The sequence below is a fragment of the Ascaphus truei genome, chromosome 9, assembly GCF_040206685.1.
Source record: "Ascaphus truei isolate aAscTru1 chromosome 9, aAscTru1.hap1, whole genome shotgun sequence".
Classification (NCBI taxonomy): Eukaryota; Metazoa; Chordata; class Amphibia; order Anura; family Ascaphidae; genus Ascaphus; species Ascaphus truei.
In genome coordinates this window covers 34153017-34178241 of record NC_134491.1, presented here as the reverse complement: position 1 = coordinate 34178241, position 25225 = coordinate 34153017, and the positions used below count along the sequence as shown (strand labels likewise).

Here is a 25225-nt window from a genome sequence, read left to right as displayed (position 1 = left end):
CTGCCTTTTTTTCTAATTTGTCAAGCTACATATATATGATGTTCAAAATACAAGTGTATTGATGAACAGTGGCACACAAATCCATGTTTTGTGTGCCGCTGTTTATCAATACATTTCTATTTTGAACATCATATCTGAGTGTTGCCTCTTGATTACCCCCAGGCAACGATATACTGTATATATATATACACACACACACATCTTGATTTTACACTGCACATCATTCACTGAGAATGTGATTTGTGCTTGATTTTTTTTGTTTTTTTACTATAGAACAAATAAACATACATGTTTGCAATTTTCTAGGAGAACTGTGTCATTTAATTCGGGGCTTTTAGTGATATACTGTAGCAATGTAAAATAATGGCAAGACTGACATTTTGGTGACTACCGATATACTATACGTGAAAAAAATGAATACAACTGTTTTTTGGTGACAACTCATATTTGGAAGTTCCCCAAATCATGTTCAAAACATTGTTAATGTGCTTTCATCTATGCAGACCTTGATACTGTGTATAGAGACAGGAGACTTGTTATGAATCCCAAAGCCAGAGAATAGGGCTTAGCTAAAATTCTTGTAAATAGGTAAGTATTTCAGCGATGTCTTGGTATAGATATTGAATATTTTATTTTACACAACATAACAACACATAAGTTGTTGTTCTGTACAGCATTTGCCTAAAAATAAAGGCAACACCATTGTCACTCAAAAATAAATACAGTCTAGTCAATTAAAAAATATTTTACTAATTCTTCCATAATTGGTCTTTTTGTTTTTGTAAGCTTGAAGGAAATTTTAATTCCCATATGAAAGGCTTTTTTTGTGCATTACAGTAGTCTCATATTTCTGCTGATGCAGAACCAGGAAGCCAGTCCTATAGGAAGGGAAGGCACTGGTGCAGTTTTATCATTTTTCTTTCCTTGATACAGTAGCTATTTCTTTGAATGTTGTTCTGTCTTATTACCATTAAAAAAAAAAAAGTGCAGTAAGTGGCCTATACAGAACCCTGTACGTAGAAGCCATAATTCAAAACAACAAGACTGATATTCCAACTTTCAATTTTCTAGGACTGCTCCGAATTTTGGAGTATTTTCCCTTTTTAAGAATAAAGACACAGAGCTTGTCACACAGTGCTTTCCAGTATCCACTCAGAACTCGAAAAAGTTGCTTTACCACTGTCCATGTCAGAATTGTCTGATTGAATGAGTATCCCATTCATTGACATGCTCCTTTTGGACCATAGTCCCCCTGTGTTTTGTGAGTTAACATAACAGTGGTATTCCATTACTTCACCATTCAGAGAATACCTTCGCTTTGCTCTGGACGTTTCTGCCGGTAACGTAAGAAACTTACTTGGCTTTGATTGTGCTCTTTTATATGTTGCAGCTGGCTTGACAGAGCCAGATGGGCAACTAGATAATCGAAGGGCAGTTGAATTATTTCTGTTTGTGTTTTGGGACTCCATATTTGGAACTGTATCAGTCAGTGGATCCATACTTGGCTTTAGTACAGTTTTTCTCTTCTGCTTTAGAGATGCAGAAGAACTAGAAGTCCAAGCATGGGGCAAAGCAGAGGTAGTAGTGGGAGCGTCTTGGCTTGAGCAAGTGTCTGAGGATTGTGTCCCACTGTCATTCGTAGCTTTACAACACTGGGCATTCTCTTCGTGCCCTAAAACCTGCTTTGAGACTGATGGGTGCATTGAAGCACTGCATCCTTGAGTCTGAGATCCATTTGTTTGAGAATGCACATTGCTCACTATTGTTGCCTTGCTGTGTCCATCACTGTTACAAACCTTATATCTGATCATTAGGATAATTATAAAAACCAGTACAGATGCTACAATAATTCCACCTATTATAATTATCATGGTACCACCCAAGAACTGGGACTGCATAAAATGACAACGGACATAATCTTGCTCTGTCGTGAACTGAATACATCCCACAACTCTTGTAGCAGTGAGCGAAGTGATGCCATCATCATAAATTGCCAGGACACACAAGTCGTATACAGTCCCAGAAGCCAGGTTATTCACACGGAATGTCTTGCTTGTTGGAGGTATCATTCTAAGAAAACACAGAATGTTTGTTAAGGCATCGCCATAATACTAAATTAACAAATCATCGCATGTTTAATGTCTTATATAGTGTAGACACAATTGTTATAGTAAAATGGCTTTTCAACACCAAAGTTCTAAAGAGCCCAGCTTCTGAAGGGCCTTTGAATGATTTACAGCTTTCATTGACAGCTCTAATTTAAATTGCTTGGTAGTGCAAAAAACTTTTATGGCAAATTGGTTTTGAAAGGTGTGACTGCTACATTAGTTGACTACTAAATTGATCCACTTAACACATACAACACTTCTGTATACAGTAGCCAGAAATAAAAAAAAATATACCCAGCATAGCATTGTAGTGCTACTAAAATCTTCCTTTTGAAAGACTAAAAGAAAACACAAGTTATTAAAATAATGTAATGTTCAATCAATGCATTAATATGTCATATATAATCAGATATCCCCAAATTTAGGTGTGAATATTTTTGGCATGCTTTTGCAAAAAAAATATGATTTTATCTGGTAAATGTCCTGAAATGAATCAATTCTTAGTTAAGACATACTGTTTACAAAATTATGGAGTTATAATCCAATAAAATTATCTCATGGATTTAATGTACAGATGTAGCAGAATGTAGTGTTCTCAGCGCCACTGCCACGCAACTGCGGCAAATGCGCGGCGCTGAATGATTAACACTGTGATGGTCCCATTCTGAAGCATAGACCCAATGCCGTTCCATTGTGGTGAACACAGTCCCCGGCACCATGGACTTTTGCTTGTTTGTCCTCCACGCCAAAGACTGTGTGTCTGGCTACATCTGTAAGGTTAAATGCATGAAAAAAAAAGTCCACAGGGACACAGGAACATATTTACTAAGTATTCTTCTAACATATGACACCTTCTGATGCTGGAAGACACCTTGTAGCTCATTCAAGCCAAAGGGCTGTAAGGTGTGTTCCAGCAATGAACGGTATCTTATAGCAGAAGCTTATATATGGCTCACAATGGTGGGAGCAGAAAAGAACACAAAGGGAACATTTTCAGTTTGAAATATTACATGTTATTGCTAATTGCTTTCCCTAGTCCATTGTATAGTCATTCAAATGACCAATCAAAGTAAATTTGACCATAAAATATATACATCCCATATGTACATTGTTTTAATGAGATTTAAGTATAATAATGCAATCATAAATATTGTTTCTAAAATTGTGGGTGTTACCAGCCCATAACTTGAATTATTAAATGCATAACAAGTTTATTATCCAAATTTGAACATTTAATTGATCATTTAACATATACATACCCATACCCATAGACATACCCAACACAAGTATTTTGAACACAATTTATAATTCAGATAAGAGGTTATGAAGAGCAGACGTGTGAAATCAGAACCTCTCAATGCGTTTCACGCTACTCTACTTCTACTTTTAAATGGAGAACAGACCCGCGGCTAGCCCGCTATGCACCCGGCAAGCTTTAGAATAAAGAATTAGAATAAAGAATTTAGAATAAAGCTTGCCGGGACAGTACATACACACACACCCACACCCCTCCCCCCTACATCATGCGAGAATTGAACATATTTCATATGCTGGTGCTATTCTCTATCTGCTACACCACAGGGTTGGTGTGATGAATATTACTCTATAAACAAACTTAACATCTACTGCACAGTTCAGTAGATGTTAAGTTTGTTTATAGAGTCAGATTCATATATAAGCCATGTTAATGCATTGATTGAATATTACATTATTTTAATAACGTGTGTTTTCTTTTAGTCTTTCAAAAGGAAGATTTTAGTGCATCCCTTTTGAGGGTTCTGCGGTATCAATTAGAAAAGCATTGCATGGTAAATTGGCAATGCTTAACTAGCAACTTACTTTAGGTAGCTGGGAGGAGGGGTAGATAGTATAATTTAATTTTAATATTAACCCCTTTGGTGCCTGTGTTATACCTTGATAGCCACAGCCATCAAAGGTGCTAATGTATTTTCTACCATAGTGTTATGTAATCATCTATATTACATAACCCTATGGTAGAAATATAAAATGACCACACCCATTTATCAGAATACAGTAATTAACTTGTAATTTTTGGTTTCTTTAATACCGTAACATGACTCAATTTAAAGTATCGCACCCAATAACATTTTTACCACAATGTTGATGACTTCGGTAATAAAATTGTGGTAAAAGCAACTGATATATCATGTACGGCATCCTCTCAATGCGTTTCACATTGAGAGGACACTGTACTTGATACCAAAATAGACCACTTGTACTTGATGCCAGATGGACTGACCGGACCATAGAGGCATTGTGTTGTGACTGGGGACTGTGAACATTGGTTCAGCAGAAAACTCACCTTACCTTCCTAGATTGTATGTGACTAGAGGATAGAGAGGGAGAACCCAATATAGCACTCAAGTTCACCCTCTGGTGATTAGTGAATGAATTAAAACATAAACTTTATTAATAACAACATATAAAATAATGGGTGTTAAAACAACGTACTGCAGGTAAGTAGATCCTTTAGTACTGATAACCGTATAGGCTCGGGATCAAAAGTAATTGTGTGTGTTTGGTATATCCAGATCACACACACCTGACGAAACAACACAGAAATCCTAGTGTGGACCTGTGTATTAAAATGAATACTATAGGGTGTGTTCAGGTAGATATTTTGACTGCTAGTCACATTAGGCAGAGTCTGCATAAACCAAGGTAAGGATGGGTGATGTGACTAGTAGTAACTGATATATATATATATATATATATATATATATATATATATATATATATATATATATATATATATATATATATATATATAAAAACAAATATACTATATATACCAGTAAAATATATAGTCAGCTAATTGCTCCTCTATAAATAATGATGTGCCTTGCAGGGTGTCAACGTGACCTCAGGTAACCTGTTTTGCAGGAGTGTGATGTTCTATATTCACATATATAACATTAGTCAGCGGTCTGATACTAAGTTGCAGAGATGGTAAGTGAAACCTGACCCAGAGGGCACTGACACCTACGAACATATAATGAACGTAGTATGCTGCAGAGGAGTTTTTATTGCTGCGTAGTGCACAGAAAAAATGTAACCGTGGGGCTGTTGTTCAATACAACCATATACACTGGCGTCTACTTGGATCTACTTACCTGCAGTACGTTGTTTTAACACCCATTATTTTATATGTTGTTATTAATAAAGTTTATGTTTTAATTCATTCACTAATCACCAGAGGGTGAACTTGAGTGCTATATTGGGTTCTCCCTCTCTATCCTCTAGTATTGTATTTATACCCAGAGCACCGTTCACAGCCTTAATTCACAGTGGCCGCAGCAGGGGCTCCCCTATTGTTCTTACTAGATTGTATGTGATTCAATTACTTATATTTCTATGTATAAAATAAAGACATGAAAATACACTGAACCGAAAAGGTTGGTGGCTGATCTGGGATGAACACTACCCAGCTCACTCACTGTGGAGGAAGAAGTTTGACCTGCAACTCAGACCCATAAAGAAAGAGATCAGAAGAAGATTCAAATGGGACAATGAGCTGCTTATTTGTACTAAAGGTGTTTCCGTACCTTTCAAAGTGACTACAGAATTAATTCAAGATTTGAACACAAAATAATATTACAGATTAAAAAATTTGGATATAAATGTTATATCCTTTATATGTTTTACATGTTATATTTGACCTAATATAACACTGCCTCAAACTAAAGGCCAATCTCTTCTCCCAATACTATCCAAAGTCATGGAAAAATGTGTTCACTTCCAATTAAGCGATTACTATACCAAGAAAAATTTCCCTAGCCAATTCCAATCTGCCTTTTGCCCCAAACACTCAACGGTAACTACAGTACCCTTCTAAAAGTTTGCAATGAGTTCCAGTGTGGAATGGAACTGGGACAACTTACTGGTACAATATTCCTACGTTTTGCAAAGGCTTTTGATACTGTTGATCATGTTATCTTGCTTAACAAACTCCAGTGCTCTGGAATAGGGAAGCATGCTTTAAACTGGTTTCACTCCTATATATCAGGTAGATCCCAGCATGTATCTATCTCAGACTCTAACTCCAACCCCTTGGATATCACCTGTGGTGACCCCCAAGGCTCTGTTGTGGAGCCCCTACTATTCTCAGTGTTCATCAATGATCTTCTTACAGCTTGTAAGGGAGCTTCAATACACATGTATACGGATGACACAATCTTATATGCTCACAGCCCTAGCTTCTCCGACCTTGAACACATACTTTAATCTGACTTTTTGAGACTTGAGGCTACATTTTTAAAGCTACCAATGAATTAGCTCCAGATCAGAACATATGCTAATACCATCCTAGCCCCTGTTACCAGTTTTAAATACTGGGCATATGGTTTGAATCCCATTTAACATGTGGGTTGCACATTGATACCCTGACATCCAAAACCTATGCCAAACTAGGTGTACTTTATAGGAACAAATCCTCCCTAAGTCTGCTGATCAGAAAGCATATAGCATAGCAGATACTAATGCCAATTATAAACTAAGGGGACATAGTATATGGGACGGCACCCCAAACCCACCTTAGCAAACTTGACATGCTCTACAATTCAATATGCCCTTTTGTCCTCCAATGCAACTACAACACACATCACTGCGAAATGCTCAAAGAACTAGATTGGGCATCATTTGAGTCTAGGCGCACAGTTAATCTTTCCTGTCTTGCTTTCAAATACTTTCTGGGAAAGCTACCCATCTATCTGAACAAGTTCCTCACCCCTACCACATGCAGCACTTATCATATGAGATCTGACTCCAAAAAACTGTTCATGGTCCCAAGGTTCAACAAAGTATCCAGCCGCTCCTCCTTCTCTAACCATTTCCCTTCATAACTGGAACAATCTACAGGAGACTCCCATAGCCGCCACCAAAGTCTACGGTCTTTCAAAACTAAAGATGTCTCACATTTTAATCTGGTCTGAAACTGTTACATACTGTACACCTATAAGATATAATATCTCTTACTGTGCATGCAATGTCTTATATATAATGTATAACCCTGCTCACATAATGTAACTATGTATTTGTAACCATGTATTTGTCGCATAACGCTGTGCCCAGGACATACTTGAAAATGAGAGGTAACTCTCAATGTTTTAATTCCTGGGTAAACATTTTATAAATAAATAAATAAATACAATAAATAATACTGTATACCTTTGTAGTAGTCTTTCCCCCTAATAAAAATGTTTCCATACATATTTTTTTTGCACTCAAATTCTGTGTATATATTCACCATTAATAAATAGTTATAGGAATCTTCAAAGTAAATTATTTTTGGTTCCCAACTCCCTCCTCATTAAATCTGCAGTAACTCGAATATTCTTTAGGGATAGGAAATACATGTGAATGCCTTTAATTTATGTAATTATTTATTAGTACAATTTACTATTTGTTGATAATTCCCCAAAATATTGTGTGCCTGGGTTTCCCTGGGGATAAACCACTGATAATAAAATCTATTTATACATTATAGTAGCTACTGTAGCTCAGTTACTTATACATGTAACATTTTTACTCACCTGTTTATACTGAACATAGTAAACCATCTTAGCATGATATCACTCTTACTCTCTTGCGTCACATTTACTGTACATCCATATTGCCACTCCATAAGGCACCTTCCATGCTGACAGATACCTTATGTGTTGGCCCCATTCAAGTAAATGTGCTAGAAATAGCCATATTGTAATAATTATATTATTATTATTATGTACAGTACTTTAGTGCGCAAGAAATGTCTTTTGGAGCAGAAATGCATAGTAAATATGACCCTCAATGTTGCAGCAGAAAACTTCTCCGAACACCAAAAAAGTATTGAGGGAATTCAATATAATCAATCTCACCTGTAAACAAGGGAGTCATCATATGTACCATTGTACTGTATTTGAAACATACGTATTCCAGGTATATTTCTTTGAAAGTTAAACTTAATAAGTACAGTGGATGACGTTGCTTCTGCCACTACTACTTTATCTTGGCTTATTTTTGTATCCCCATTGCTACTACTTGCATTAGAACCAGACTTTGTGGAAGTAGAAATGTCTGAAGATTGTGGATCTTGCTCATGAATATGGTTTGTACTGTTAACTAAGTGAGGAAGTTTGATTATGTGTAGGACAGCCGTTTTTGTCGTTTCTCCTGCAGGATTAGAAGCAATGCATGCAAAAGAACCTGTATCCTTAACTGTTGTTATAAGGATGTCCAGTGTTCCATTGTCATAGACAAGAATTCGTGTTCCATTGGAAATTAATTTTCCTTCAGGTGATATCCAGTGGATTGCAGGTTCAGGGTCTCCAAGGGCTTTACATCTTAATGTTGCTCTTTGTCCCTCCAGTACGCTCAGCTCTGATATATATTTAGTAACAAGTGGTGGCTCACACAGAAACTCTTCTTCTGTGATTGACCAGAAGTACCTTCCAGATAACAGTGGAGGTGACGCACATGTCTCTAAATCGTCTTCTCTTAAAAGTCGTCTCAACCATAATAATTCACAATTGCAATGTAAAGGGTTCCCACCAAAACTTAATGCAAATGTGGATGGGTTCATGATTCCTGAGGTGGCCAACAACTGAGCTCGCTGAAAGAGGGGATCGGGTGGTAGCTTTTGTAATTTATTTGATGTCACATCTAATCGAATAAGCTTGTGAAGATGGGAAAACGTTCCTTTTGGGATGTGTTCAATCATGTTATGATCCAGACTAAGTGTGTGCAAGCTAACCATCTTTTCCACTGCATCCCAAGGTATGGTTTCAAGATTATTGTATGACAGGTCAAGTTCCTCCAGAGCTAAAACATCATCAAAGGCTGTAGATGAAATTAACGTCAGTTGGTTGTTGTTGAGTATCAAATGGTGGAGGTTTGAAAGTCCACTAAACATATCATTTGTGATTTTAGTCAATCGATTACTATTTAAATGCAAAGCTCTCAAATTGCGCAAGTCTGCAAATGCATGAGGTGTAATATAACTTATTGTATTCCTTGACAGTGTTAGGTCCACTAAACTGGTCATATTAGCAAAATCTTTCCTTTTAATATTCGTAACAAAATTATCAGCCAAACGTAGTTCAACAGTTCTTCGATTTATGTTTGGAGGGACAAATAACAGCCCTTTCTTGTCACAAAGAGTTGCAAGATTTGGAGACAAATTCTGACAGGCACAACGCTTTGGACAGATCTCAGCTCTCACTGCCATGCCAATGAACAGCAGATAACAGAACAGTTTTTCCATTGTGGATCAGGTTGAAAAGCCTAAAATAAAAGGAAAGAGATGTTTAATGTATCATAATGACTTTTTTTTCATTAAAATCTACCCATGGTCTTTACATTTCTGAGTCAGTTGTCATTAATTTCCAATTATCCGAGACTAATAATTAAGCTCTGCCCATTATTAGGAGAAACAGGGGGCACTAGTTACTAAGCAGTACTAAGACATTTATATTTAAATGGACAACAATGTGCCTTACAATGTAGCACAGTTTAAACCCTTTCACTTAAAGCAATGTGTTGCTGAAACCTTTGACAGTGAAAGTGTTAATCAATCTAACTTATAGTGCCAGCCAACTATGGGTATACAATACAACTTTTAGCCCAAACAATTATGTTCAATGATTTATTTGCTCAACGACCAGAAACCATTATTCATCCCTTTTCATTTTTATTTTCCCCTTTGTATTTTCTGCAAAACAAAAACAGGAATAAAAATGCAAAGGAAAATGAAATAGTTGACAAAGAAAATCCTTTTTCCAATCTTAAGAAGTTACTTAATTTCTTTTGTGACGTCATCCTTTATGACCATCAAGTCTTAAAAGAGTAGAAAATGGACAGAAATCAAGAGTATATAACATAATTGATGTATTAAGTTGCTACTTCTAACTACAAGCACTGGAGTTCTTCTCCATTAAGATAATGGCATTGCATTTCAAAATGGAATACAAATATAGCAAGAGGAAAAACTAGCATAGTTACTTAATAAAAGGAACTTGAGGAGCTAAGGATAGTAATATTAGTCAAATCATTCATTTTAGTTGCAAAGTTAAAATGGAACTTCCTATTTCAGGAATCCGTGCATGTCTATGATTTTTATAACCTTTATATTTTTCTTTCACAATTTGTACAGAAAATGATGTATGTATATCTTTATTTATATTGTACCATTAATGTAGATAGCGCTTCACAGCAGTAATACACGTGACAATCATATAAATAATAAATAACAAATTATACAAATAACACATAGTGGGAAAGTGCTTCAGACATAAAAGTGACACTTAGGAAAAGGAGTCCCTGCCCAGAAGATCTCACAAACTATTTGTGGAACTATTTACACTGGCGACACACTTTATCGCAGTGCGGCCAGATCCGCAAGCCGGGAGATTTCCCGGCTTGCTAGTGGCCGCCCCTCGGCGTGCCGCGCGTCATAGACGCGCGGTCACGCGTCTTCGGGAGCCTGCGCCCCCTGCACGCGCGTCCAGGGCTCCCCGAGGGAGCCCTGGTGTCCCGCGATCTGCGGGACGGCGGCAGGGGGTTCCGGGGGACCCGGCGGACCCGGCAGCGGGAGGGAGAGCGCCCCGATCGGAGGGCGCTCTTCCGCTGCTTCGGCGCGCGCCCGTCACACTCGGGCGCGCGCCAGGCTACTGCTGCGGCACAGAACGGGCAAATGCTCGAATAAACTGTGCCGCAGCAGTAGGAATGTACAGAGGCAGGAGAAAGGTGTTCTGGTAATGATAATGGAATACATTTCTGTAGTTTCCAAAGCAGAATAAAGGCAGAATAAAGGCAGCTTGTAAAGCACAAGGAATGTCAGACAGGGTATTTCATAAAAATCTCTTCCATCAGAAAATATTTCTCACTGAATTAATCTGTCACAAGACAATGTTGTGATACATACCGAGAATGTTGGTTATAAATTCAGATGTACATTATCAACAGTGAAGCTCAAAAATAATGCCTGTTGGAAATTTTTTCTGGTCAATTAAATAACAATTCTTAATGGGGAACCATTCTAATGTGGGGCGACACTCCAGATACTTCAATCAAAATAATGTCTGACGGTATATGAACTAAACCTATGTTCAGTGTACAGTAATTAACAATAGTTGAAAAAAAGGAGTAGTGCGTAGCCCAAAAAAATAAGGAGAAGGATCCGTATAATGCAAAAATAATTTAATGGAAGGACAATAGCATAGAGGAAAAGCTTCCCACGCATTTCATATCTTAGTACTTTATCAAGGTGTTAAAATCACTTGTGTCCTGCAGTCTTTTATATGTGTATGTGTGTGTGTATGTATGTGTCTCAGCATGTGTCCGTAAGCAATAAAGCATTGAATGTTATTAAAAAAAAAACCTTGGAGATTTTTTTAAATCGGGAGCCACGCTCAGACCATGTTATAAGCGGATCCATGTTGTAGCAGAACGGGCAATAATGGGTTGAGCTGTATGTATATTATAAATATATTAAAAAACAGACAATGTATAACACATAAACTGTAATGAAAAGAAGAACTAAACACACTTGTGAAGGGTCCCCCATGTTTGAGAAAGGAATATTCAATTGAAAATAGATTCTGTTATAGAATCTATTTTAGAAAATGACCAATATTTAACTCTACATTCATCCCAATAGGGAAGCGCATTCTTAATGTAAAAATCCAAAACGCTTCCCTGAGGTCCAATAGATTAATATGATCTCCCCCTCTTTCTTTCTTATGAACTATTCGACCCCCAAGAAGGAAAAGTTCTTGACTCCACCATATTTACTGTACATTCAGTAAAGTGTTTTATCGGGTGGGTCAAGTCCTTAATACTGATTAACCTTAGGTGTTCTAAGATTCGTTTTTTTTAGAGCTCATTGTCCTCCCCACGTACCTCTTTCCACATCCATAATAAACTGTGTATTACAATTAATTACATTATTTATCTTAATTTTTTTATTTTGTGGAGAGTCAGAAAAAAAAAGAAGTAGAGGGTTTCATGTGTTTGCGTGCTTTGCATGCACCACACTGAAATGAGCGCTTTGTTAGAAAATAGGAATTTTTAGTGACGGGTAGAAATTTCACTCGGTGAAATATATGTGGCAATGGTCTTTGCCCTTCTAAAGACATTTAGGGCCAAGCTCTAGATATTTGAACCAGGTCCATGCAAAGAATCCCCCAATGTTTGTGAATAATGGATTTTATACGATTACTACACTTATTAAATTGTGAAATAAACATGGGGGAATCTCTATTAACCACAGAGCTACACTGACCTTGTTTCTTCCATTTATTTTTCCTGATGTTAGATTTATAAGAATCAAATTAAGTCAAAGAGCTTTGTTTCCCATCATCTCAGTTAGGTGAAAGAGAGCACCTATCCACATCAAGTGCCTCTTCAAAGGCCTCTTGTAGAATAATTGAATAGCCTCTTTCAAGGAACCATTGACCCAACCCCTCAGACTGAGTAAGGAAGCCCTCCAAGGTGGAGCAATTCCTTCTCAGTCTGAGGAATTGTCCCCTGGGTATACCTCTTACTACTGCACCAGGATGGCAACTGTCCGCCCTTAGAAATGTGTTCCTGGAGTTGATTTTCCTGAACACATCTGTTTGGATTTTTTTTATGAATTTCAACATACAATAGGAGGTCCCGAAAAAGAACATGGTGAAGATCAAAATTAAAAGTGAATTTAAGATGATAAATATTATTATTAATATACTGTATACAAGAAAAAAGTGTCCTGGTGTCACCCTTCCAAATAATAATCAGGTATCAATCAACCTTTTATAGAAAATAATATTATAACAAAAGTGATTTGTGCTAGAAAAAAATAAAGTGAGATTCCCACCCCCCAATGAAAAGATTTGCATAAGATGGTGCCCATAGCTGTGCCTACTTCTTGTAAATAAAATTTGTGATCAAATTTAAAAAAAATTGTGAGTGAAAAAAGAAATACTGTAGCATCCAAAATAAAAGTGGAAAAGTCTGGGCTCTCCACAAAATGGCGGACAGACGCCAATCCATGGTCGTGTTTAATAATAGAATTAAGAGATGTTACATCAAGTGTAACCCAGATGTATTGATTGTCCCATTGGACTTCTTTTAAATGGCCCAACAAATCTCCTGAATCCAAAATAAATGAGGGAAGCCTCCTGACGAAAGGTTGCAAAAAACAATTTACATATATAGAAAGTCCATCTCCCAAAGATCCAATACTAGAGACAATAGGCCGACCAATGTCTAATGGATCTTTAGGAGATGGTGAAAGATAGGAACAGGGTGAGGGTTGACAATTAATGTAACCTCTTCCTTAGATAGAACTTCCGTGACAATTCCCAGATCTACAAGATCCATTAAGATTTTCATATATTCAGAAGTAGGGTCCGAGGGTAGCACGGATCCTCAAAGTTGGCGTAAAGCCTCCCTGAGGTAGTCTACCCTACTCTGGAATACCACGACACCTCCCTTATCAGCACTTTTGATAACTAACAAGGAATTGTCTTGTAAAGATTTTAAAGCACTTCTTTCATCCTTACTTAAATTGTCACAGTCAAAATGTGAAAATGAAAACTCCTGTGCTAGGAAACGTAGGTCTCTAAAAACTAGATTTTCGAACATGGGTAAAAAATTACTCTTCACCTGTGTAGAATAGAAAATGGGTCTACTTCTCAATCGTGAATTCCACTCAGAAAAGGAAGGAATTGAGGACTCCTCAGGAGAGCCCCCTTGTTGAAACCAGAGGTCCTCCATATCTTTGACCATACAAAAATCTTTAAATGTACATAATCTCTAAGGAGTACCTGTGATACCTGTGGGGAAGACCTCAGACATTCACGGGCACACCCATGGACCCCATTGTGGCCCACGGGGACCACCTGGAGGCTCACGGCGCCTAGCGGGGACTACCCGGAGAACCCCAGACACCTGTGTGCACCCCCCTCTGGCACTGTGGGGCCCGCAGACACCCGTCAGGATGACCGGGGACTACCGTAGGCCTGGGGTATTAAGCCTGTATGTAAAATAATAAATCATGTTTTTATGGGGGGCCAGAGGGGGTGGGTTGGTGGTGTATAGTTTATTAAATATGATATTGTGGGGCCTAGGATGTGGGTAGTGGGGCTTTTCTGTGTAGTGTTTTTAGTGTGGGTAGTGGGGATGGGTGAAGGGGGTATTGTCCCCAAGGGTGGGTAGTTAGGCCTCCCAGGTGGGTAGTGGGTGATTACTCTGTTTAATAACCGCCAAGGTGATTAAGGGGTTAGGGGACATTAGATTGGCTCTTTTTATTCCTGTGTATTTTTTGCAGCACCGGAGGGCATGGACGGTGTGAGGATGAGGACGGCCTTCATCTTGGGTGCCTGGCAGGGGTGAGTGCAAGATGTATTTATTTTATTTATTCTGCTTATTGTATTTTAAATGGGCAAATGCATTATTATCCATATGTGGATAATAGTCATTTTGCCCATTACTATACTGTATGTGTTAGGGGGTGGGGTGTATTTATTTAAAAGTATTTATGTATTTGTTATATTATTTTTTGGAGCACATAATTGGTACTGCAGGCAAGAGGGGACCCCCGGACACCTGCGGGACCACCCGAGGGCCACCGCTGGCCTGTAGTATAATTCCTGTGCATCCCCAAAAAATTAAGATATGTTATTTATGTTAGGGGGTATAGGGGTTGTTGGAGGCACAGGGGGTTTGTGTATTGCAATGTTTATTGCAATTGGCAATTGTCCCCAATAAACATGCAATTGTGCCTTAACCCCTTCATTGCCTTAGAGAATAGCCGCTAAGGTAATGAAGCTGCTTTAATGTATTTTTATTAATAGTGTGCAGGAGTAGGGGGTCTCCTGAGCTGAACAGCATTGATTTCAGCCTCGGGAACCCCCTGCTTCCCAAGTTAAAGGCCCCGGTATGGTGTGCCAGTATTCCATTATTTAAATGTCACACGTCACGCGAAGTGGACGCTATAAAGATGGCGCTGACACTGGCGCCCGATGTCCCATACCGGGGCCTGTAACTCGGGAAGCAGGGGGTCCCTGAGCCAGAAATCAAAGCGGTTCATCTCCGGAGGCCCCCTGCTCCCTCACACTATTAATAAAAATGACATTAATGCAGCTTCATTACCATAACGGCTATCCGCTATGGTAATGAATTATTGTTTATTGATATGTGTGTTTTGACACTAGTGTAGATGAGCAGGGGGTCTCCTCAGCTGAACCACATTGGTTTCAGGTCCGGGGACCCCTTGCTTCCCAAGATACTGGCCCCGTTATGGGTTGCCAGTATCCCTATGCAGAATTTATATGTCCTGATCACGTGATCGGGACATCTCCAAGCATAGATATGGCACCCCATAACGGGGCCTGTATCTCGGGAAGCTGGGGATCCCCAACCTCAAACCAACGCGGTTCTGCTCAGGAGACCCCCTGATCATCTACACTATGAATACATTTTTTATTTAAAAAACATTTTTTACGGCGAGATTTGTGCAGAGACAGACGGATCTCCTCTCTCTGCTGCAGGCAGATCAAGCAAGAGAAGCCCTTCTCGCAGGGCAGATAGTCTCACCACCGGCAACTCACCATGTTTGCTCAGGTTGCTCACGCAGGTATTCAGGCCTTTCTGCATACCGTGAGAGCAACTCGGCAAAAACATGGCGAGTTTAAACCCCTGTCGATATTTTTTTTCGGAGCTTTCTGCATAGGCCCCAAAGTTTCTTGTGAGTCACCGGTGTTTTCCATAATCCAAAAAATGTGAATAATATACTGATGCAGCGGCCATAATTTTATGAAATCACGTGGTTTATACCTCGGAATACCCATGTGATGGCGCGGGATTACTTCCAACCGTACCGCCTTAAGACGCGAGTGCAGGCTAGTGCATAAAATGGCATTTTAGAGTTCTGGTTTATAAACACCTGAAATTGACACAGTAGCACAGTAGTGTACACTTTACAATTCATTCATTTCATTGTACATACAGTAATTGCACACAATATATAAAATTCAAACAAAGCAACCACGATAAACGCGCATGCCTGGGGCGATTGGCTGCGTTCATGTCACGTGGAGTACAGCAGCACACACAAAAACGACGCCGTGATGCCTTAAAATAACGGCCGCTGCATCTGTACCAAACCCAAAGTAAAAGGGATAACAATGGTATACGAATGGACCTTCTCCTAATATTGTAATAAATGTCCAAGCACAATATTAGTACGGGCAACTTCAACAAAAACAGATTCAGTATAAATATAGAGCGTGGTAAGAGTGCTCTAGTACAGGGCAAATATAAATGAATAAATCCAGGTTTGTGGAGAGATGGGTGAGTCCATAATCATATATGCAATAAAAGGCGTATATCCATTTCAATGACAAACAATCCATGAATAAAGGCACAGATGCAACGTCCACCGCTACTGACCGTGGAGAAACCCCAGTGATAGTTACATATAAACCAAAAAATGAAACTTTACAAAGAAAGTTGTAACAAACCATTATATACAATTACATGAAAATAACAACAATAAAGACTGCAAAGACGCGCTTCCCTGTTGGGATGAATGTAGGCCATGAATCTTGGCCATTTTCTGAAATAGATTCTATTACAGAATCTATTTTCAATTGAATGTTCCTTTCTCAAACTTGGAGGACCCTTCACAGGTGTGTTTAGTTCTTCGTTTTATTACAGATAAGGACTTATACATTGTCTGATTTTTGATAAATTTATAATATACATATATATTTATTTTTGACTTAATCAATTGACTGCATATATCTTAGCTGTTTTATTCTTCGTTATTCATATTTATTTTGTGTATTTATTATTAATTAATTATTTTGTTGCTTTCATTTTTATTTTCTGCATCAATTTTCTAGTTGATTTGATAAGATTGATTCATTCTTTATTTATTTTTCTATTTGATTGATTATTATTTATTTTTTGTCTTTATAGGATTGTATATATTTTTCAATTATCATTTTCATCCTATTTTTCTTCTCTTTTTTTCTTTTCTCCCCTGTCCCTCTCCCCCACCAATGGCCCCCTCTCCCGCCCCTCTCCCCTTCCCCTCCCCCTTTTCTTTCCCTTCTTTTGATTTTTTTTCTTCCTTATTGATTATTTTTATCAACAGTTATACAGTTATACTTAATATATATATATGTACATTATATTAGTTATTCACATATATTCATCAATCAGTGAGTCACTGGAGATCAAGCATGAGGATATATTTTCTATATGCTCATTTTGATTTTATTTTATGTTTGTTTTTACTGTTTTCTTTGCTGTAATTAGGTTATTGTTGTGTTGCTTTTTGTGTCTCTGTAGTCTTTATTGTTGTTTTTTGCATGTAATTGTATATAATGGTTTGTTACCATTTTCTTTGTAAAGTTTAATTTTTTGGTTTAGTTATCATCATTGGGGTTTCTCCAAAGTCCGTAGCGATGGACATTGCCTTCTGTGCCTGCTCTTGTAGCCGGGGGGTGGGGGGGGGGGGAGTGTTCTGTCTTCCTTCATGCTCTTGGATGCTCCAATAGAGTGATTTATAAAATTGCTTTCTCTTTTTCATCCTTTTATGTCTCTGTTCTTTTTCTTTCCCGGAGTAGCGCTGACATCATAGGGGCTGATCAGGGCAATGCGCATGTGCTATATGTCGGATGTCACCGCGCTTTTGTGCGCAAAACGGAGTGCCGAGCAGGGATTTAAAAGACTGCAGGACACAAGTGATTTTAAGTTCTTGATAAAGTACTAAGGTACGAAACGCGTAGGAGGCTTTTCATCTATGCTATTGTCCTTCCATTAAATTCTTTTTGCATTATATGGGTCCTTCTCCTTCGTTTATTTGGGCTGTGCACTACGCCCTTTATTCAACTCTGGACTTCAATTTCAGCAGCTGCACGTCTCCTCCAGTCTAGGAAGTGGGTGATTGTGAGTACATTATTTCCTATTCAATTGGACATTCCCAATGAAATAGAGGGGTTGTGATTTTTTCACTTATCCCCTGTTTTCAGGGATTATCTGTCATTGAAAGCATTTAATGGATATATTAATTTTATTGCATATATGATTATAGACTCACCCATCTCTCCATAAACCTGGATTTATTCATTTATATTTGCCCTGTACTAGAGCACTCTTACCACGCTCTATATCTATACAGTAATTAACAATGTATGTGTATTCTTCTAAAAGGGGGTTGGGGGAGTTTTGAGAAACAGAAAACTTCTTGCATTTTATTTTAGTTTAGAGCCTTAGATATCAAGTTAGCATTGGGGAGACAGGTCAGAATCTATATTGATTAATCAGATGCCACATAATGTTTTTTTATAAAATGCTAGGACCAAAAGGTCCTTATTTATTTCATGTTCATAACAAAAAAGTCAGAATACAAAAATTATCTGGGCGCTCTCACTATAAATAATTGCAATGGCGTAATAAAAATATTACCATAACCAGAAGACCCTACAGTATGTGAATCACAATTCGCGTGCAAGTCTCTGAGGTCAACTGCCCGCTTCACGAACCCTAAAGGGGACTTTTCCTTGTCCCCAAACAGTATAGCAAGAGAAACCTTGTTCTTTGTTTCTCTTGCCATAACAAAAGTCCAAAGCATGGCAAGTAGTGGTGTCACTGTGTGTCACACAGCACACCTGTGAGCAGGTAACTTGTGTATGTGACATGGGTTAATACACAGAGCTATCTAGCTGACTCAAATCTCCTGGCGGGGTTACTAAAATCACAATATACCTTAGTTCGCTTCACCAAAAATAGTTTCAAATTTTACTTGCAAACTTTTTGAACCCTGTTTAGTAGGAAAAGATATGATTAACACACAAAAATATATTGTAGCAAAATGTGTCCAAAAATGCACTTACTCTCTTCAAAACATGCAAAGTTCAATTAGAGCCAAGATAATACTTATAAAATTTAGATTTAATGTACAAATGTTACAGAAAATAAAGTTTCAAGAAACATGCAGTAAAATATGCAGACAGTTTCATTAAAAATAATGGAATAAAACAAACAGAAATTCCTAATATACAGTATCACATTAGGCTTTTTAAAGGGACTTGAGTTGGAAATATGAGAATTCACGTGTCATACCTGCAGCGTTGACACTCCCTTTGAATTCTAAATTCATATCCCAAATGCATGTTTTTTTATCCTAAAAAAACCTCTGTATTGGAAACAGAATAAGCCGACCTAATGGGGTGTGTCCCCCTCATTCATTTATATTGACATTTTTAAGGCCTGGTTAGAGAAAAAATGTTTTAATATAAAAATACCCTCTATAACACATAGGATGGGACCCGTATCAATGTGCTCGACTGATCAAAATGTAAGTGTACAATACCTATTTTGATAGACCTATTTCCATCGTTGATGGACAAATGGATATCTTACAAACTGTACAGTATGTAGCCTAACTAGTCCAGCATCTTCGGACTCAATTGAAAAAGCTTAACATGCTGGTGAGAAAAATATATATTTTTATCATTGTGAATCATATCAGATACAAGATATCTTTTATTTTGAGTAAAGACCTGGGACTGAATGGTGACAGTTTTGTCTCCTTTCTCTGCTACTGTAATTGGAGGATTCCATGAATATATGGTAACCTTTGAAGATGATACACAGAGCCTCTAGTAGGTCTGAGTACTGTTATTCAACCTTTATAATGTAAACATATAATTGTACAGCTCAATCCCGTTATAACACGATCCGCTACAACGCGGATCCGCTTATAACGTGGGCTGAGCTTGGCTCCCAATTTAAAACACCTCCAATTTATTTATTTTTTATTTATGTCCCCCAAAGTCTTATTTCTAACACACACACACACACACACACACACACACACACACACACACACACACACACACACACACACACACACACACACACACACACACACACACACACACACACACACACACACACACACACATTTATGGTCAGCCTTAAGCAGGGGGTGGTGCTCTGTATTAGCACCACAAACTGCACAAACATTCCACCGTCTGTTAAAGAGAGTGTTCCTGTGCTTCTCCTTTTCTCTGCCTGGTAAGTTGCATTATTACTCACTGTAAAAGCAGCGCCAGTTAATTATTTTTACATCGACAGAGCACGGAACATGTCATGTCCACCTATGCACTCATTTCTTGAAGTGTTAGGAGACCAACCTTTTTTGTGCGCCAAATTTCTTTTACACACTATGCTGTCGCACTTAGTACAGATACTACAGGGCAGTTACTGCATTTTTACTACACACACACTTTTATCATTGGCAGCAGCTTCTTTATTTAGGACATGGCTGCATTAATGATGCATGTCAATGGATGACATGACGCCAAGAACACTAGGAACAGATTCCACTGATTAATAACACAGAATTCAAAGTACAAAAAAAATACCTGATGAAAAAATGGAGTGGCAAGAGGTTAATACTTAAAAAAGGATCGGTCACAACATGCATTACTTTTATTTTTGGTTGTTCTTTTTAACACACACACATACACCGTGCTGAATGGGGCTCTCACTTCTCCTCCGGTCGAGATCGCGCATAGGGCTCTCACTTCTCCTCCGGTGGAGATCACACAGCCACCCCCCCCTCCTTGCTTCAGTCGCAGCCTTCCCGCAAACACACACACGATCGCCACAGCCATTTTTTCTTTCACGATCCCAGTTATAACGCGGTCTCATTATATGTACCCTGAGCACCGCGTTATAACGGGGTTCCGTTGTATTGGACCATCAATGACAGTGATAAAGAAGATGTTTAGGAATAAGTTGAAACACAAACAAGGGAGTAATTCTTCAGCTGGTTTACTAATTAGCAGATGCGAGCCATACCTAGGGGTATGCACACATAACATAACAAGGAAATTGCAAAGCAATATATTACCCTCTTACAGGGGCATAGCATAAAAATTGATAACATTTGATTGGAAAAAGTAATACATCTATGACGCATGCTAGTGTCTGATAAGAGGTTAGACTCTGCATCTGGTAATGTGTGACAATATGTGTTGATGCTCGTGTTTGATAGGCCAACGAAGGAGGTAAGTGAAGGTCATCTGTAGAAAAATACTGTGAACAACACTTTTGATGCCAAATCCGGGTGTAAATATGGAAGTAACGTCCACGAATAAGAAAATGAAGAAAACCACTGCAAAACAGGAGATTTTTGTACTCATTCTTAAAGGGACAGTCACACAAATACTTTCAACAGCTGCCGGTTAAGCTCTGCAGCTCTGGTTGACAATTTACCATAAACTACTGTGTTGTCTTGTGGCTTAATCCCCCCACAATCCCAAATCAAAGAGCTCTTAGGTAACTCCCACCAGTAGCTGTTTTCTAATAAAAATGTTTTGCTGACCAATAAATAAAGACAGCAGATAAATAGCTTGCTCTAAACTGTAAGGGGGCTACCACAGCATAATGTTTCCTAGAAAGCTATTGAAATCACAAAAGGAAGAGGGTAGGAAAAATATCCTTTTATTGGGTGCACTCCTATCTCAAAAACAGGGTCGGTGGTGTGTATGTTTATTAATTATTCACATCACATTTTGGGTATATGTTTACCCTCGTATCTCTTGCACAGAAACAAGCTGGAGTACCAGGTGGGTTCATACAGTATGTAAGAACAGATCCTATATGGCATTTGTATGTACATCTAAAAAAACTTTTTAATACAAAATATAGTGAAAATTGCACCAAATAAAAGGATATTTCCCCTCCCCTCTCCCTTTTGTGACCAATAAATACCAACTATAGTCCAGTTTGACTTAACATAGAAGAAACTTTGGTCTTTTAAAAATATATGTTGACCCTTTGTGTACCAGATTATTGAAATAATTAATATTTTATTGGTATTATTGTGACACTGTGCTACATTTATATTACCTCAATAATGTGCCCCTATTCTGTGACTTCCCACTAATAGTGCTATCAAGTTAGAAGATGTGCATAACTGCCAATATTATAGGGGAATTTGTGACTTTTACATGATAATATTTTTAAGATCATTACTTTTCCAAGTCAGATTTGACACTTTTTGTGTGAAATGTTACATACAGTACTATGATACAATTCATACAACTAAACCACCCATGTCAGATATTTTATTATAAGATGAAATAAGATTAATGCAAAGAAAATATCTTCACTAGAGATCTATTACAACAAGAATCTGAAGTTGGAAATCTCAAAGAGGAATGTTCAAGGTGTATAACTATTATCTTCTCTCACATGTAATAATTACCATCCTCTCTTAACATACATTTATTTACTTTAGCATAGCTAATGTTTTGAAAAATAAATACTGACTTATGCCGCAACCAAGGCATGTTCAGGGTTATTGTACCATAGTCACAAGTTACTAAGGCTGGATTTACTAAGCCGCCATGTAGGGTGTCACATCCTGATCAGTTGTTTACTGCTATTAAAGTCAATGGCAGTTAATGCCACATCGGGTTACGACACCCTGCACCATGACTTAGCGAATTCAGGCATAGGGGCCTTATTTACTAAGTTGTGCTAAGCAGTAAGACCCATTTACGTGTAAAATAACCTTCAATGACTACTAAATGTAACCTTTAGTATGTTATTCAGTGTACAAGCAGCAAGCCTTCCAGCCCTCCTTATAAATTCCAGTTTTCGACTATTTCATAAATTCATTTTTATGTTGAAAAGTAAGATCACAAACCCTAACCATACGTTACTTACCAAATAACACAGCATATATCATTTGTAATGCTTTTAATATGTATTATTTAGATCTTCTTTTGTTAGAGCTTTAAGTACACTTGAAGAAGAGAACTGTAAGATTTGGAAATCTCAGTGTTCTATAATTTAATCAATGAAGAATTATAATGTTGGTCCCCTAAATTGCACAAGTAAGAAAGGCTGACTAGAGATATCATATGATATTTGTTTTTCTATCTTAACATACTGTAGAGGTGTCAAAATAATGGGCAAATACTCTGATAAAAATGGAAGCAATTTTACATTTTGCTAAATTAGTGTAAATTCAACGACTAATGCAATGCCAATGTACAACTGACTGATAATATACTGTAACTGATAAATCAGTTGTAAAAATAAAATATCAACTCATATTACACATCTTTGTATACAGTAGCAATATTATAAATACTTTATAATAAGCTAATTATTAGTGCCATCTATGGGCAATCAACAAAAAATGCAGCATTGTTACAATATGAAAGCAGTTTAAGAATCTGAAGTAACATTTATAACACAAGCTGTCTGTCAATTTGCCAAGTACTGTAGGTAATATGCAAATCTATTAATCCTATCTACATAGTTACCTCAAGTGAATTCCTCTTATGCCAAATTTACATTGTACAGTATGTTTTGTTAAAGCAAATCTATATAAATAGGAAAAAATCTCTTGAATGATAAGTGTAAATATGGCTTTAAATGATGTATAATGATCCTGGATGGACCTCCGCTGCCTTAAACTTAACATGGCAAATACAGACCTCCTCATACTTCCTCCCAAACCTGGCCCTACCTATCCTTCCATATTACTGTTGGAAGTACGATCATTCACCCAGTAGTCCAAGCACGCTGTTTAGGGGTCGCACTCGACTCCTCTCCGATTCAAAACGTTCTAAAACCTGTCGCTTTTTCCTCCGCAATATCTCAAAGATACCCCCTTTCCTCTGTTGTTCGACTGCTAAAACTTTGACTCAGGCCCTCATTCTCTCCCATCTTGATTACTGTAACCTCCTGCTGTCCAGCCTTCCTGCCTTTCACGTGTCTCCCCTACAATCTATCCTAAACGCTGCTGCCAGAATCGCTCTACTCCTTTCTAAATCTGTCTCCGCGTCTCCCCTCTTGAAATCCCTCTCCAGGCTTCCGATCAAATCCCGGATCTCGCACTCAATTCTCCTCCTCACTTTTAAAGTTTTACACTCTTCTGCCCCTCCTTACATCTCATCCCCAATTTCTCGCTATGCACCATCCCGACTCTTGCGTTCTTCTCAAGGATGTCTACTTTCTACCCCCTTGGTATCTACAGCCCACTCCCGCCTTAAACTTTTCTCACTGACTACCCCGAACCTCTTGAATGCCCGTCCCCTCAATACCCGACAAGCACCCTCTTTATCCACGTTTAAGACCCACCTTAAGACACACTTGCTTAAAGAAGCATATGAATAGCACTGTGGATAATACTGGACACATGATACATAAAGCTTGGCCCCCTGCAGACACACTTACCAGAATTCCTTCCTACTGTCTCTATATGTTCTTCCAACCTACCAATTAGATTGTATGCTACTTGGAGCAGGGACGCCTCTTCCTTAATGTTATTTTTATGTCTGAAGTACTTATTCCATGACCTGTTATTTATATTATTTGTTATCTATATGATTACCACGTGTATTACTACTATGAAGCGCTATGTAAATTAATGACACTATATAAATTAAGACATACATACATACATACATACATACATACATACATACATACATACATGTATACTATCCAAAAGGAATAATCAATGAGAAGTAATTAGCACAGAAGATGGTGGAACCAATCTTGTGAATGTTTCCTTTTTGTATTTTTATTACAGTCTTCTATGCAGATACACAATATTTATATTTTACAGTCACTGAAACAGACATTAGCAAATTACTTGCCAGGTTCAGATCTCAATAATTGAACCACTATCTAATACTGTATGTAATTTCATAAAAAGACATGTTCAATATATAATTTGAATAATAAATTTAGTGCTTGTGTAATACGGTATAATAAAACAAAAGAATGGTAAGTTAAGAAGATGGATCAATCCATTACTACTACAGTATACAGTATATTCATATTGAGTGTACCACATTTACACCAAAGGTATCAGAACAATACGTGTTCCATAACTCACACTATCCTAGAGTTGTCAGCAGTCATGAAGTTGTTCTGTGTTATAGTTTCCAATGTGAAATGGTAATGTGTATCAATAACTACAATTACTGTACGTGAAAGTATTTAAAAAATATTGGATGGTCCCTTATTTTTTTTCTACAAATTAGTAGCATTCAATGGGGATCAATAGTATAGAAAAGGAAGCAAATGTTTAT

At 37.8% G+C, this 25225-nt stretch overlaps 1 protein-coding gene across 4 annotated transcripts in view; it reads right to left on the bottom strand.

The window, feature by feature from the left end:
• Positions 1 to 612: 612 nt before the first annotated feature.
• The window catches only part of LRFN5 (leucine rich repeat and fibronectin type III domain containing 5), a 189867-nt gene continuing 165254 nt past the window's right edge, over positions 613 to 25225 (bottom strand). For all 4 annotated transcript variants that reach the window (XM_075614343.1, XM_075614340.1, XM_075614341.1 and 1 more), the window contains 2 exons: positions 7985 to 9389; positions 613 to 2070 (listed from right to left, as the gene is read on the bottom strand). In XM_075614343.1, the coding sequence (XP_075470458.1) occupies positions 1128 to 2070; positions 7985 to 9369 (2328 nt within the window). In that variant the 5' untranslated portion in view covers positions 9370 to 9389 and the 3' untranslated portion in view covers positions 613 to 1127. The remainder of the gene's footprint in view (positions 2071 to 7984; positions 9390 to 25225) is intronic.